Below are 16053 nucleotides of genomic sequence, written 5' to 3' on the forward strand. Positions count from 1 at the left end.
CAAAGCCTGTTTCGGCCTTGAGGTCAATCTCAACGTCAATGTGTGTTTCTGCTCAAATTCCTTTGGTGCTGATGTTGATCCGCTAAAGCGCACCACGGGTTCGGTAGGCATCAAGTCAAGGGATTTGTGTAGCTGGCTAAGTGTCAGCTACGAAGCCTTAGGTCAGTGCCAGTTATGGCTGGGAGGCAGCGGGAGCCTGGAAGGCTGTATCCCCGAATTTGGGATTAAAGACTGGCCCCTGGAGAGGCCGTGAGTACCTTGGTATCACAGTGGGCGTCTTCTGATGTTGAGCATTGGATGGCTGCGGCTCTGAGTTTCTGGAGTTCGATGGGGGAGCAGGTTTCGGACTAAAGGCAGTTGCCTACCCAGCATCAAAGTCTCCCTCTCCTTCCACCTCTTCCCCAAAGATGTCAGGGGAATCGGCGCTGTGCTGATGTTCCATGGTGAGCCGAATGGGTCAACGGTCACGACTATTTTAAATGGTCTTTTTCAAGCTAAATGAGCCACTAACAGCGAAGGAGGACTCATGATTTGGACCAGACAACGATTGCAGTAACCTTGCTGTATGTCCAGGAGTACTTACAGTAGAACTGTGAAGGATTTTTTTTTCCATCACGCTTTGAACATTCTCTAGCATTAGACTGGATGAAAGGGGCCCGAAAGGGGCGAGGCCGCACGCTGGCATTGGGAACACTGTAGATTTAAAACAAAAGCAGCAAATAACAACTGTAAAAAAAAATGTAGCTACACCACAGGATTATTTGAGAGTTACCCAGAGCGGAGATTAGAAAACCATGTAACTATGGAGTTGGCACGTGGGCCATGGGGACATTGTTGTCTTCTCTAAGTTAGCATGAGCTGCGCAGACGCTGCTTTGCGCACGTTACTACAAGCCTTTATTTTTGCAAAGACTTTGTTTGTACTTTTCACATGAGAACTGCTAGCTGTGTGCATTCTCTGCCAGTTCCTGGGATTTAGTCTAAACATTTTGAGCAAGATTGACAAACAATGCCTTTTGTTATTCTGTTCTAGTCAGGCCCTAGCATCTAGACAAAACATACCAATGCAGCTGTTTGGAAATCGTACTTCGGTATTATGGGGATACATGCATAGGGAATACACACTTGGAGAGGGACCTTTCCAGGTACAAGAGCGAGACAGCACCTATGATGTAGGATGACCATCTGTAGTCTGGGGTCAGCTGACAAAACCCATAGATCTTCTGATATATAACAATACTGCTTCTTAGCAAGGGGAGGGAGGTTAGGCTCTATTGTCTTTTCATGATGACATCTCCCTTCATGATTTACGGACTAGCTGCTAGGCTGACTGTATTTGTATTATGCATTTTCCTGCTTGTTTTGGCTCGTACACTGCATTTTAGAGCAGGTTAGTTAAAATCAATATTTTAAACTAGTTTGTGTCTCGGTCGGATCTGATTGCGGACGAGTACAAGAGTGCGCGTGAAAGCCTCCAGAGGCCCTCTGGAGGCTCATATTTGATGAAAGCTTAACAAAGTCGGATCCATTATGATACGGTACTTTTTTGACAGCCTTTACTTTTTTTTACATTGGCAAATCCAACAACTAATCATCAATGAGGTATGCCTTAGTCCTATCACTGCAGAACCTAAAAGTATGCACAGGTCTATCATGTGAAGCCTCGCCTCCTCCTTAGATGGACGAGGTGGACAAAGGAACTCACAGAGCATGCCGGACTGTCCCACATGGAAAGTGAACTGACATTCAAGACAAAGGATGCAAGATGTCATAAGCACCAGCTTGCCATGGAAAAAAGTAGTATACAGGCTGAACTGGAAAGGCCTACAGCTCACTGACGTGAAGCCCATAATTGATTGCAATGAGAAACAGTTTCAAAAGTATCAGACTACAGCAGCAAAAAGATTTGAAGGAGCACACATCAAAGGTAAAGACCAAATTAATGTACATTTGCAGCATAATGAAGGCAGCAGGCGGAAACATATGTTAAAGTAATTTTTTTAAAATACATCACAAACAATTTAAATAATAAGGACTGATCAGGCAAACAAAAAGAATCCAAAAAGGGCAACCAGCATGCTTACAGTAAGGCCTTGTAAGACAAGCATAATCCGAACGAAAGAACTGCAGGCCGTTTTTCACCTGTAGGGAGTCATCTCGCGTCTCCACACATTCGGTTAAGCACAGAAAGCAGCCAGAATGATGCCCACCACCTCTGACAGAAGGTAAAAACCTCTCAGCTGGAACAGCTATTTGCCAGCATGAATTGTAGAGTTTAGAGATTCATGTGTAGTACTCGGACATATTACTGATTTAGCACATCCTCCCAAAGAGGGAGTTGAAATGCAGGGCATATGTTTAGGGTCAGTACGCTTGTATTCTAGACCCTCCAAACCCAGTCCGGAGCTATCCGAGTGATCTATGCTTGATCTTACACCCCATTTTCATCCATTCATGTAGGATCAGAGAGAATAGTGGGCATGCATACAGGAGACTAAGGCTCCTCAAAGTTAGAATGTGTCTCCCATAGACTAAGTGGAGTGAAATGCCAGAGCACAAAACTCTGGCAACTGACCATCTTCTGAGGTAGCAAAAAAAAAAAATTTAGAGCGAGTCCCACTGGGCACAAATGCCAAGTGAAACCTCTAGATGGAGATGCTACTCATGGTCAGCAGATGATGCTAATGAGTTCATCTGTTCTGATATCGAGGGATCCTGCCAATGGTCAACCATCAGCGAAATCCCATGAAGTGTCTGGAAACACCGTAGTCTCAAATTCATAACTACTAACTGCAGGGTCCATTGTAAGGCCGAAAGGCAGGATGGTTTCATTAAAAAATAATCTCGCTACAAATGTAAGATATTTACAGAGGAGCTGCTAGTCTGGCATAAAAAGTAACACACCCTGCAGTCCCAAGTCATTTGCCAATCCACTTGGTCCAAGCCAGCAGAAACTGCTCAAAAGTCATCATCTACCCCTTTCCTTCTTGAATTTAGCAACCTGAGGTTGAGTCAGTCTAAAGCAACCAGACTTTGTTGGGGACCAGGAATTAGCGTAAAACCATTCCCTGCTCTCCATTGGGCACAAACAATAGCAACATCAACACCCTGCAAAGGACACTTGTGGGATCCAATAGCATGTGGGTGCAAACAAGAAGGCTGGTGGGGAGAGGGGTCCACAAAGGGGAGGGCAGACCCAACATGCACATCCTTGAAGACATATTGTTCCAAAGTGATTGAGCACCAGTAAGACAGGAATTGTTTACTTACGATTCTGGCTCAAGGGTCTGGAAAAGTTTCCTGAAGAGGAGTGATGTTGCTGTTGTCCTCCTTGTTCTTAGGTCTGAGCGCCACAGATATTAACAGCCTTGCTGCTGTCAGAAGGCCAGGTCTCTAGATAAACGCCTGAATTGACTGTCCTCCTCGTGGAACTGGCAGGCAAGGCATAATAATCCCATGCAGTAAGTGCCAGCTCTGCTATTTTTCAAGCACTCTAAAGTCCCAAAAGGTCTAGCGCCATCAAAGGGCATACCCGTAAATGATGCCTGGATGTCAGCAGAAAATGAGATGTAGAGCATCCTGTTGTGTCTTCTAGTGAAGCAACTTGTGCTATGGCCACTACTTTCATCATCAGTGATGACCAGTCCAGAATGAAGAATATTATGGGGTGCATCTTGTCCATATTGGACCGATTGTGTGAATGCATTATGAAGCTCCTCAGACAGTAAGGGTAAACCTTACAGCCCAAGTCCCATATGGTGTGGCTACAGCCTGTCAAACGATATAGCATTGGATGAGCACAGTGCATGATGGCCCAAATAAAGAATCTTGCTCATCTGAACTGAGCAACCACGCACTGTGATACTGTTCACTTTAGTGTCACATGTAGTCATAATCAAACAGTAGCAACAATGTATACACCACCTCCATATGTAGTAGAATTCTTTTTAATAAAAACCTCAAGAGCAGCTCCAAACTACATGATAAGAAACTTTGGGTAAGTAACTCTCTAAAACTGGCTAATTTTTGAGAAACCATATGTTTGTGTTGAGTTTCACAAGCCCAACAAAAACATCAGCACACTTATATTACACAATAAGCTTGTGGTTGATTAAGGACGGCCCTACTTTACATGCATTTTAATAACTTATGATTATGTGATTACTTCATCCAGCATGCTTAGTCAAGAGTAAATGTGGCTCAAGACCTCCAAACTGTGTGCCTTCTCATGTTCACATACTCAATGAAGAAATCCTTAAAAGACTTGAGAAAAAATTACACAAGCACCCTAACAAAGCAAGTTTGTCAAACTAAATAGAGGAGAATTATATTTGTGTTCTCTCAGAAGAACTCTAGCAAGGTGCTTCCATCATCAATCATCCAGGTCCTTGACAATTAGTATCTCGATAATGAGATGTCAATGAGGCTAAATATTTAGGACTGGCTGGAGTATCAATGACAGTCTGAGACAGCAAGGCCTCACAAAGGAGCCATGTTTATTTTCAGGGGCCTAAAGACACGTTTAAGAAGGGAAAGACTAGCTTCCACAGCTCCACAGGAGAAAAAAAGGTGAGTCAAAATGGTCTTCACTTGTCTAAAATGTCAAAACAGCAACAGTGTCCGTACTGCAATACACAACCAAGAATTGAAAGTGGCATAAGTACTGTCATATGCGAACAAGAGAGGAAAGTAGCGTTCTGTGACAGAGAATAACCTTAATGAAACCAGTAGATGAAGAGGCACAACTAAAGAGGCGATCATAAGGGAAAAAACCTCCAAACGTATTGCCATAGGAGAGGTATGCGATAGTTTTTGTGCACCTACACCTTCCAAGCTTAGTTTCACTTTAGGGGACAGAAGCAAATTAAATAATACAGGTTGATTACTGGAGTTGCACCTGTCACACCAAAGGGCAATAATTAGATGGGGAAACACTGATTTTCTCACTGTTGCCCCACTCACTGTCACGTCGGAAGTGAATGAAAGCCTGCTGCACAACCAACGGTAATCATGCGACAGTAGGTACCAACCTATGCTTTATGTAACATGGCTGTCAAGGTAGAAACACTACATTTCTGGGTCCTGACAATGTTTATAAACACTGTAATACCTTTTCTTACCTAAAATGTATGTAAATGTTACCGAAGAATTCACTTATGTCATCCACTTTTTGAGCGATGTAGAGAAAAGCTTCGGCTTGCAATTGCTCAGATAAAAAACTCAGCCTCTTTTCTGACGCCAAGCATTGTGAGCAGTAGTTTCACCTTTTAAGTTTTATGTTGCAGATTCACCTACTTGAAGTTCATGAAAAAAAAACTCCATGCACTATAAAACAATGTGAATGTACACACTTGGACCACATGCCAAAGTCAGATTCAGTCTCGGCTAGCTGACCCATAAAAAAACTTTCCTTTCATTTGTGAGGAAAGCAATAAAGGTCTAATGTCTAGTCCAAGCAGCTGAGATGAAACAAAGGTGTTTCACAAAAGAGAAAAATAATATTTTTCAACTTTAAGTGGCTTCATTCATTTATTTATAAGAAATAATGCAAACCTAATAAATGAACCAATGGGAAAGAATTTGCTGTTGGTACACAAACACTTGCAATATTACTATGTAATGTATCTTTAGGTGTACACGAGAAATTTAAACTGGGATGGATGATAAAAATAGCAGATTCTCATAAAGGATAGCTGGTGTACAACACACATGTGGTAAAGCTCAAACTAAAAATCAACTGATTTTTGTTTTCCTCGTTCTGTATTGGGACCACTGAAGCTTCATCAGTTTTAGCACAGGTTTTTTGAAAGATATAATAACTAAATACAAAAAGGTATGGTTAACAGATTAATCTCCCAAAGGTCAATTAAAAAAAACAAAAATAACTGACAAAGCCGATAGGTCTGGCTTTGGCTGCCAGCCTATCAGTTTGTTTTACGTTTGTTTTGTCAAGAAAAAAAACTACGGAAAGTTTAAGCTATTGTCATTTACACTGGCAACAGCTCAAACTCTTGTAAATGCAAGACCTATTTCACTTCAAAGAATCAGCTGCCATTGTCCGGGGCTGCTTGAAAGTGAAAGCGGGCATGGCGAGGAAAGCACGTTGTGCATGCAGTCGGAGGATCCCATTAAAGAAAAGACATACCATGTCACATCCGCAGTAAAAGGGCCAGTCGCCATGGGGCATTACAAATGCAGACAAGGCAGTACTAAGGAGGGATTAATAACGACTTGCAAGCCAGCTTTAACGAAGGACGACACAAGCCAATAAAAATATGGGCGGCGAGTGGGCGGGGCTTCTCTTCAATACTCCACTACATGCATGCCCGCTGCCTCAGACTAGACCTAAAAATAACTGGGGCAAAAAGTAAAAATATATTTTTGGGTCTCAGAGTAGCACCTGGCATTGAATGGAACTTGTGTGTGTGGATGCACTCCTTGGGAAAGGGTAGAATGTCGTCACTTACATTTAAGATAGCCAATGGCTAAAGTGGGCCGACACTGCTAAAGTTGGTTTTAGAAAAATAAGAAGGATACAGTAAGAAACCAATGGATGAAGAAAGCTGGCTGAAAGCCCCTACAAAGAGATTTACAGAGAGCTACATTTTTAGTAAAATCATACCGTTTTGGCTAACCCCAGACCTAAAATAAAAAAACAAGGTGATTTTACTGGTAAACACCTGTCTCAAAACAGACTACAACAGATTAACACACTCACAGAATGCGACGGACTAATTGCAAGCAGTACGGTTGGGCTCAAATGCAAAAGTTCTTGTTCATGAAAACAGACTGTTGACAAAAGCAGTCTTGTTGATTCCAATATGGATCATACTTTCAAAACAGAACATTCAAATAGTACAGAGACTGTATAATATAAGTTTAAAAAGTGAATGTGTTTAGAGTATTCTATCAACAAAATTGAACTTTAAGAAACATCTGAACACAGTCAGACCAGGTATCCAGGACTACATGGGTTGCTCATGTGAGTTCAAAACCAAGAGAACAATTTAACTTCTCCAGTAGTTTAGAGTCAGCAAGTATTGTTGTAACTATATTTCCCAAAGCATACGAGTAACCCTATCCACACATGATTAAAGTCATTTTCTTTGGTTGGTTTTTGGAACAGACAATAGATACAAATACATGGAGCAAACACAAACAGGGAAGAAGAGGAATAACTGTACGACATTCGCTCATGCACAAACAATAACATTGGATGTGAGGAGAAAATATAGTACCACAGTATACTGCTGGGTAGGTGAGACTGGCAGGAGCGGGGGTGGATAAGAGACTGTAGAGTATTGAACAGACTGCGAAGAAGACTGCAAAGGCCGAATAGGCTGAAGAAGTAACAGTTTGACAGACATGTTAATATCAAAAGAAAAAGGATACAAGAGTCAGAAAATTTCAAATAAGATTCATACTTAAGTAAGAATTTAGAGTATCTTGCATTCACACAGGCATTCCAGAGTAGAAATATGGATATTCTAAAACTTTGTAAACTTTACACAAGTTTTAGTACAATGCCTAAAAAGTAGAGGGAGTGCATAGCAGTTTTTGAAAAGGTAATGGCATTCATACAGTTTATGACAGTTCTGTATCTAAACATTTAATATGGGATAACAAGTTCCAACTAAAGTTACGGTTAAAGACTGAACACAAAGTGAAGAGTGTAAAAAATGAACTCAAAATAATTTACAAAAAAACCTTTTACAACTGTATGACACATCATGGCATTTCAAAACAACACTACTCAAATCTATGATTTCCATGTCAATTTACATGAAGAAATGTTTTATGAATGATTTTTTTACTTACTATAAATCACTTTGTAAAGGAAAATTAATTTTAAAAGGCAGGTCAAATATATGTAAACGACAGGCTCTCTCCCATAACCATATAGCAAACGTGTAGTATGACCATTCAAGGTTTCAAAAGTGTTTTTATTTGAAAAATGTTAACTGCCAGTGCTACAGATGTAACCCCCCTTTGTGGCTAGTATCACTTTATCTTGGCATACTATCTCCATCACCATTAATTTTGAAATATTGGTGCAGTCCCTGAGTAGAGGATCGAAAGTGAATGTTGGTAATGCTAAAGTGTTTAGGGTCTAAGGATTCCCAAGTCACCACAAAGGTTAATTTTCTTCACTCTTAGATCCAATTTTCTGATCTTCTTTAGTAGTATAAAAACATTATCAGGCTGAACAGAATGTTATATACGTTACTATTTACTTTAAGTACACGTTCACCTAACAATTTCATGGTGCTAGAGTGAGCACCATAGGACCCAAAAGAGTACAACTCGTAAGCCTTAACTATATTAAAAAAAACAAGATGTGGGAAAGTAGAATGACGACATTGATGGACCAATTTAAACAGATATAGCAAAGAATACAAAAAGTGAGACTGCACAGGTCCCATGTATGAAGTTGACAATTTGCTCAATAAGCAATGGCTACAGCTTATTTGACTGAAAGCTTTTTGTTTCAGGTTGAGTGACACGGGCTAAAGAGTATGGTGGTAGTAAATAAGTGGTAATGAAACCATTTGACAAATCCAAAAACACATTCTGATTGAGTGATAGTGTTAGACCTGACATCTTTTGGCGTGATTACCCCTATCTTTTTGCCTCGGCCTCCTGTATTTTTGATGCTGTGCTGGATTTGTTTTTGCTGGTTTAGATGCTTTGGACACTCTGCCACTGCTGATCAGTGCCAGAGTGTAAGTGCTCCCTATGTAAATTGTTATCATGATTGGATATCCATGTTTGGCATATTTGTATCACCACGAAGTCCCTAGTAAAGTGCACAGGGTGTGCCAGGGCCACAGGAGTAGCCCTAAAATGGTGTCTCGGGCCTGCCACTGCAGCGCCTACGGGCAGTTTAGAACTGCCATGTCCTCCTGGTCGGCGTCCCCGCTGACCAGGCCGAACCCTTCCCTTTTCGTGCACATCAGTCACCCCTATGGAAGGCCCAAGGTACCCCCCTGGGCAGGGTGCCGTGTATGTGAAAGGTAGAGCATGTACTAGTGCAGGTAACATGCTCTGGTAGTGAATTACAGCCATTTTCGTTTTTCACTATTGTAAGGCTATCTTGCTCCATAGGTTAACATGGGGGATGCCGGCTACAGTGGTTACGGCATTTCTTCCCATAGGAGCAAGATAGGACATAAGTATTTAGTATCCCTGAACTCAGAATTTAATAACGCATCTTTTAGGAAAGGTGGTTTTTAGATCCTGTGTTTGAGGACAGCACTTTTAGAAAGTTGCTGTTCTCTTGTCTGACCCTTCTGCGTGCCTGGAAAGGTTTGTGTATTGACTGTCTGGTTTGTGAGTGACAGGGGCTGGGGAATCCCCCCAGAGGCTGGATGAGTCAGCACTAGGCTGAGTGGAGCGATTGCTACCTGAGTGGTGGGAGGAGTTAGCACCTGGGCTGAATAGGGCTGTGCCTGCCTGCCACAATGCTGGCTCCACCTCCTGCTGGGCGGCGGAGGACTCTGCCCCTCACTCTGAAAGGAAAGATGCAGCCAGCACGTCAAGGTGCTCAGGATCCACCCAGAACTGGTTCAGACCGGGCTCAGGGCCCACATGCACTGAGAGAACAAAGACTTTAGGGGTATAAGTACAGGACCCCTGACAACAGAAAATTAGATCATCCTGGAAATCAAGAAGGAACCTCTGCCAAGGAGAAAGCTGTCGTTGAAGAAGGAAGACTGTCCTGCTGTTGCTCTGCTGGACTGACCTGCTGTCGCTTTGCTGCCAAGGAGAGGGGAAGGACTTTGCTGTGAGCTGTGTCCCCTGTCTTGTAAGGAATCTCCAAGGGCCCGAGAAGAGCTGGCTCCCTGTTTCCGAAGTCCCAGGAACAAAAGGACTTCACCCCCCAGTCTCCCCGAACTCTGCTGAGAGAGTTCTGTCCTTCGTAGAGTGCTTGATCCAGTTGTGGGGCCTCTAGAAGTTGAACCTGAGCTGGGAAGCTTGAGACTAAGCTGAGAAACTTGTGAAGCTGAGAAGTGTCGCATCGCTCGCTTGCGGAGCGCATCCCCGACAGTGCGAGAAGTTTCCCGCCGCTACGAGGGTCGAGATCGGCGCAGCACCTGACATCGCTGCCGAGGCCGTCGCACCCTTCGTTTGCGAGACGCACCAGGCCGGTGCAGGGGAATCGAACATCGCTGTGAGTGTCGTCACAGAGCTGTCGCTGGGCGAGATCGCCGCCCCGCTTGCTTGCGGACCGCATCACGTCGCTGCGAACATCGTCGCAGAAAACATCACATCGAGGAGCTGCGAGAGAGAGGGTCACCGCTGGACTGCGCATCGTCGCCCCGGAGATCATCGCAGCCCCTACGAGATCAGCGCATCGTGCCTTTGCGAGAACAGACTTCCCACGGAACCTACGCACCGGAATCTACGCAAGCTGCCTTCCTCCCCTTACAGACCGGATTCGTCGCCGCACGCCCGCTGCTGCAGCGGGGCTGTCGCATCGCCTCCCCAGGGTCTCAGGAGTAACGCATCGCTTGTTTCCACCGCACCAGCTTCCTGCTTGTGGAACTTTGTTGCATCCAAAAGGTACTGTGAGTAAACGGGACGCAACTGTGAACTTTTCACGCATCTGTGGATCATTTGATCACACCTTAAAGAACTTTGATTACAACCTGAAGAACTCATTTGAAACCGTAACCTTGCATTGTGTATGTTGGATTTCTGCCGTTTTGGTCTTGTGTAGTTTAGAATAAATATCTTTATTTTCCTAAACTGTTGTAGAATCAGTTTGTGGTGTTTTCACTGTGTTACTGTGAGTGTTGGTACAAATACTTAACGCATTGCCTCTGGTTAGCCTAGACTGCTCAGGCCAAGCTACCTTGAGGGCGAGCAGGGGTTATCTGAGAGGGTTATCTCCTTGTCCTGACTAGAAGCAAGGGTCCCTATTTGGACAGTGGTACCTACCTCTGCCAACTAGAGACCCCCAGTTCTAACAGATAGTGTTTGGTGGTAAACAATTGGGGGGAATGACTACATTCAAAGCTTATTTTGAGAAAGTGACATGGAAGCAAAAAGCATTTACTCTAAATATTAAAACAGTGAGTGCAGTATAGTTACTCATGAGATGCGTAGATCTCCTGTAGACCAGTGTGATCTTTTTAAACCTTGAACAGGTTTGGTTGCTATGTTATTGAAGCCAGGTTTTTTATGTTTTAAAAAAAATTAATTACCACATTCTGATCAGTGTAATGAGTTTCAGATCTTAGACACATCAACACATAGTAACCTGACCCTAATTCTGATTTACTATAACTTTAGGACTCCTTCACGTGCCGCTGTAGAGCAAGCAGAAAGTCTTGCCAGGAGTGCAGTGTTTAAATTTGGAACAAAGGAAAATGGGTAGGAACAGCCGAGATCGCTGTTTTACACCAGGCCAACTTGGAGTGGGCGGTTATTATCAGGTATTAGTCGTGATGCTGTGGCAAGTGAAGAAAATAAGTTTATAACATTATTTTGTTTATTTTTCACTGAATATGGAGCAGGTGCACCTCGAGCAGCTAAATGAAGTAAAACAAAAATGAAACCGACTACAATTAGCCTCAGGCGAAATAATTAAGTGGAAAGGCAATGTATAGTGATAAACCGGTAACTGTGGAGTGTAAAAGGAACACAGGTGGGCTACAGGGATGGACATGCAGAGGGACAAGTAGTGTTACTTAGCATGTTTAACAAAAAACCTTCATGCTGCACGAAGAGATTGTCACACTGCCAACTAGTTGAGAAGGGCAAAGAGCCACACTAAGATTATCAGCTAATGCTATCCATCTTCAATCTAGATGGCATTCAATATAAACTGTGCAAAATAAAAATTTGATTGTGAAATGTAATTAGCCTATGTGGAACATTTCTTCAGCTAACTGCTTAATGAAAACGTTCATATTGCTTAAAAGGATAACAGATATGAAGATGTGCACCTGTGTCATAACGTGATTAGCGGTTTGCTGTTGTTGAGGTGGTGGAGGAGGCGGTTGCTGCTGTACAGGTCCAGGCACCTGTGTCCTACCATGTTGCTGAGACATGGGAGGATTGTACACTACTGGGGTGCCGTCCGGATTTATAAAGGGATGACCTACAGAAAAGAGATATTCCAATTAGTGTCAATGGATAGTAATTTTATATGCAGCAATATGGGGAAACTATAAATTGAAGAATTATTTCCCTAGACATTTATAATATAGATTAAAACCACTTTATTAGAAAACTATGAAACAGTATTCAGAAAAGGTTCAATTCTTGACATATTAAATAAAAATTAAACAATCAACCAATTTAGGAAAGGCAGTTTACTTTAATAGTAAAAACACCTTTTGATTACAAAATTCTTTGAATACCTTATCCATTTAGTCAATCCAGTAATTAAATCTATCTGTATAATAGAGTAATGGACGGGCATCAAATTTACTCCTGAACCTCCAAGAACAGAAAGCTGAGATATTCAATCCACTGCACCTCACTTTCTACAGACCTACAACACATGGACACAGGCATTGCCTGGAACTGAGCAAATGATGGTGGAAGGTGAGCTGGCAAGTGGAATATCCACGGAGTGAAAAGAGAACCTTTGTTATTAGGAAAGTAATCTTTCTTCTCACTTTCTTTAGTTATTGACTGATATACTGACATGCCCTGAAGTTAAATCCACATTAACTCATTAATGAAAATGTAGCACCAAAGCAGAGGTATTATTGTTAATATGCAAGGTGTGGTATTTTCCAATATTACAGAAAATTACTGTCTGAATTATAAACAATTCAGTGACATGAAAAAAACTTTTACTGAAGAGGAGGTTTGCTGCGGCTTAGTTGATGGTAGGAGCCTCTCTCCTAATTCAAGAACCAATGCCTACTTCTTATAGTATTGAGCAGAGAACGAGGTTGAATGAAATGTAAAGTGTTCAAGCATTTACTTAGTAACTACACCAGCTTTATAAACAGTCAATTATTGAGCAGACAAAAATAACCAAGTTAGAAACTTCTCTATAAGAAACTTGGTTACTGCCGACAAAGGAGAAGGAGGATTGACTAGTGTGAAATGGACCGAGACAGACACTTCGGGTAAAGTAACATAAAACCACATACAAACTTAAAGTACTACTTATATTGGCCTAGCCCTTTGTTCATCTATCATCTTGAGACCTCCACACATCTAGGAGAAGAGTTAGACTAAAACTCAGTCTAAGTTAACCACAGTCACAGACAATTGGGCGATAGAGGATTAGGTTTCCAATTTATTCCATGTTCCCGTCTTAAACATCCCATGGCATTTCTTCATTGTCCATGAGGAAAGCACAGACTACAGTCATATCGTGTAGGTTTCGGTGAGTGTGGATTGGTCTAGCACTTGCACTTCCATGCAATGCTCAATTCCAATAAATGCTGTTGACACTTTATGGGGTCTTTTGGCAAACTAGAAAACAACTGCTATTCAAACATGATCAAGTTCAACTCCTAGAACAAGTATAAAAATGTACAGTTATTGTACATTTGTCATACCTCGCAAAGAGTTGCACAGATGCTGACACATACTTTAGGAAAGAAATAGAGAAAATAAGAGGGCCAAAGACATAAATCTCTTCCCCTTTTTGAAAGAGCAGATGGTACAATGGGCCAAGGAGATTCGGGCCTTAGAGAAGGTATGGAAAATGTGCTCAGATGAGAGAGGACATAAGTTTAAGAGAAATTGGGACATGGGAAGAAGGCTTGAAGGAAAACAAAGGCAAGAGGAAGACAACTGGTATTGAGCAGTGGAGGAGGAAGTAAGGGAGTGTCATTTCTGATTTATAACTGGAGACATGGCAGAGATCAAAGTTTGAGAGTTAGATATCCCACTCATCGTGTGTGAAGAGTGAACAAGCCAGTTCCAGATATAGAGATTCAATCCAGGAAATGGTCAACAAAGGAAGTGGTCACATAATGGCACTCATGAATCAAGAGACAGGTAGGATGTTAGAAAATGTGAGCCTCGGTAGGCTGGAACACGTGACCCTCCCTCTCTAACTGTTTGAAGCAGAGAAGATTTTAATCTACAACATCAGGTCCTGAGGCACCTTGGATGCATCCAATTGAAAACATTTTAAAAACGTTTCACACTGCAGTTTAGTCATCTTTACGTGCTGTAAAATAGCAAGTGACACAATTACACAATTAAGTGGTATGGAATGATTTGGTCTTGCAGTGCACAAAAAAGACATCAGCGGTAAGTGTTTAATTACTCACCACTCGTAAGTCTACCAGAATGTCTCATTTTTAAAGGAGTTTCTGAGAAATAAAGGGAGAAATCACTTGAGAAAATTACAAGGCCCTAAGAAAAGGACTGGGTTCAGAAGAAGCCACAAGCTGGTGAAGTGGAGGAATCTGATGTTAGATGCTAGAAGACCACTGAGATTTTAGTTACATATGAGACCTATAAAGCGAACTGGTCCTGAATACCTCTTCCCTTGAATCTACGGACATACTCTAATCCACATGTGCAATTCCTGGACAAATGTGGATGAAGTGATGCCACCGCACCAAAATAACAAGAGTAGCTAGAGTGGTTCAATATTGTCTTTCCACCACCTGACCACTTTAAAGGAAGTGCCATCTAATGACTACATAAGTAATCTTTATTAAAAATTAGTGAATGTAGCTTATTAATAAAATGTGAATCATAACTAGCACAAACCTCCATGTCCAACCAAGGAGGCCCCTGGTCCAAATATTTCTGACCATGCTCTCCACCACAGAAGTCAATCGAACTTTTTGCCATGACAGATATATCATGTAAGATTCTATGTCAATTGAGAAAACCCTAATAGACTTCTGCAAAAAAAAAAATAAGGGGGAAAAATAACTGTCAACAACCAGCTACTGACTGTAAGCCTTCTTTAACGTATTCATTTTCTAAATGTGGGGGGTTGGGTGGGGGTGGTTTGGGGGTAGGGGAGCAGTAGTCATATACTTTGCCTTTTTCTGCACACTTTAAATTAAACACGTGACTCCAAACTTAGTAGTAACTTTTTTTTTTTTTAAGTGAAATAAATCCTTGAATTTCAAGTAAACTATGAGTGATTGGTTACCCGCAGTGAAAGGACTGAAGCTAGGCAAAACGGTCATTCAATAATTAGGTAAATATGACTGAATTAAAAAGAAGGTGCAACCGCGAGGAAACAAAAGATTTTTGCTGATGTGGAAGGGCCATGTCAAAAAATTCCACCCAATAAATTCTACTCGAAACAACATACAATGTTCTGACCTCAGAGGCTGCGAATAACTGATAAAGTACTTTGTGATGCAACCGAGCTACCACTTTCCTAATTCTATCAGAAAAAACTCTAATGAAAGACAATCACGTCTGCCTTGTATCCAGAGACTGTGGCTGCAAAGAGGTCTCCACATTCAGTCTTGTTGTGTACAGGTGAACAGCCGGGGACGTTTTATCTTATTACGCAGCTGAAAGGTTTATTTACAGATAGAGTGTGTACTAGCATACCTTATCTTAAATATGTGCATATTAACTTAGTCTAAAAAAACAAAACACAGCAATGGAGAAAAGACGACGAGTGGAGCTTCAAACTGCAAAACTTCATCTTGAAATTTCACATATTTCCGCAATTTGAATTATTACAGTTACACTGCAAACCTAAATTAAAAGTGAAAAATCCACATTTAGTTTAGGGCCTGGACATTGTGTTTACATTTGCTAATGCTCCTTGTTAAACCGAACATGCTCTAAAAGTATCTGCCTGGAAGCAAAACATTTTTTCAGAGTAACCATAGACGGAGGTTACTGGCATACATTTAGTTCTGCCATCTTCTTACCTACTACCTTATGACGCACATAAAATCCCCTTTCTTGTCCCCTACAATCAAAATGTGGCACTTAAAAGTTTACTTTTCTCTCTCCTACACCATCACGGTCTCTCTTCCACCATGCATATGACAAATGAAGGATCCACAAAACCTTAATTTCTTTGGACTGTACCCAAGTAAAGGCATGTTATCCTACTCCTTAGCACGAAATGCAAAGACTACATCGA

General features: G+C 41.7%; 1 protein-coding gene across 9 annotated transcripts in view; it reads right to left on the bottom strand.

Annotated features, from left to right (window-relative positions):
* Positions 1–16053, bottom strand: part of R3HDM1 (R3H domain containing 1) — a 459574-nt gene that overhangs the window by 222111 nt on the left and 221410 nt on the right. For 5 of the 9 annotated variants that reach the window (XM_086957295.1, XM_086957292.1, XM_086957293.1 and 2 more), the window contains 2 exons: positions 11951–12105; positions 7238–7339 (listed from right to left, as the gene is read on the bottom strand). In XM_086957295.1, the coding sequence (XP_086813421.1) occupies positions 7238–7339; positions 11951–12105 (257 nt within the window). The remainder of the gene's footprint in view (positions 1–7237; positions 7340–11950; positions 12106–16053) is intronic. The other 4 variants (XM_086957298.1, XM_086957297.1, XM_086957294.1 and 1 more) reach the window with 1 other exon arrangement.

Source organism: Lissotriton vulgaris, chromosome 2_1, assembly GCF_964263255.1.
Source record: "Lissotriton vulgaris chromosome 2_1, aLisVul1.2, whole genome shotgun sequence".
NCBI lineage: Eukaryota > Metazoa > Chordata > Amphibia > Caudata > Salamandridae > Lissotriton > Lissotriton vulgaris.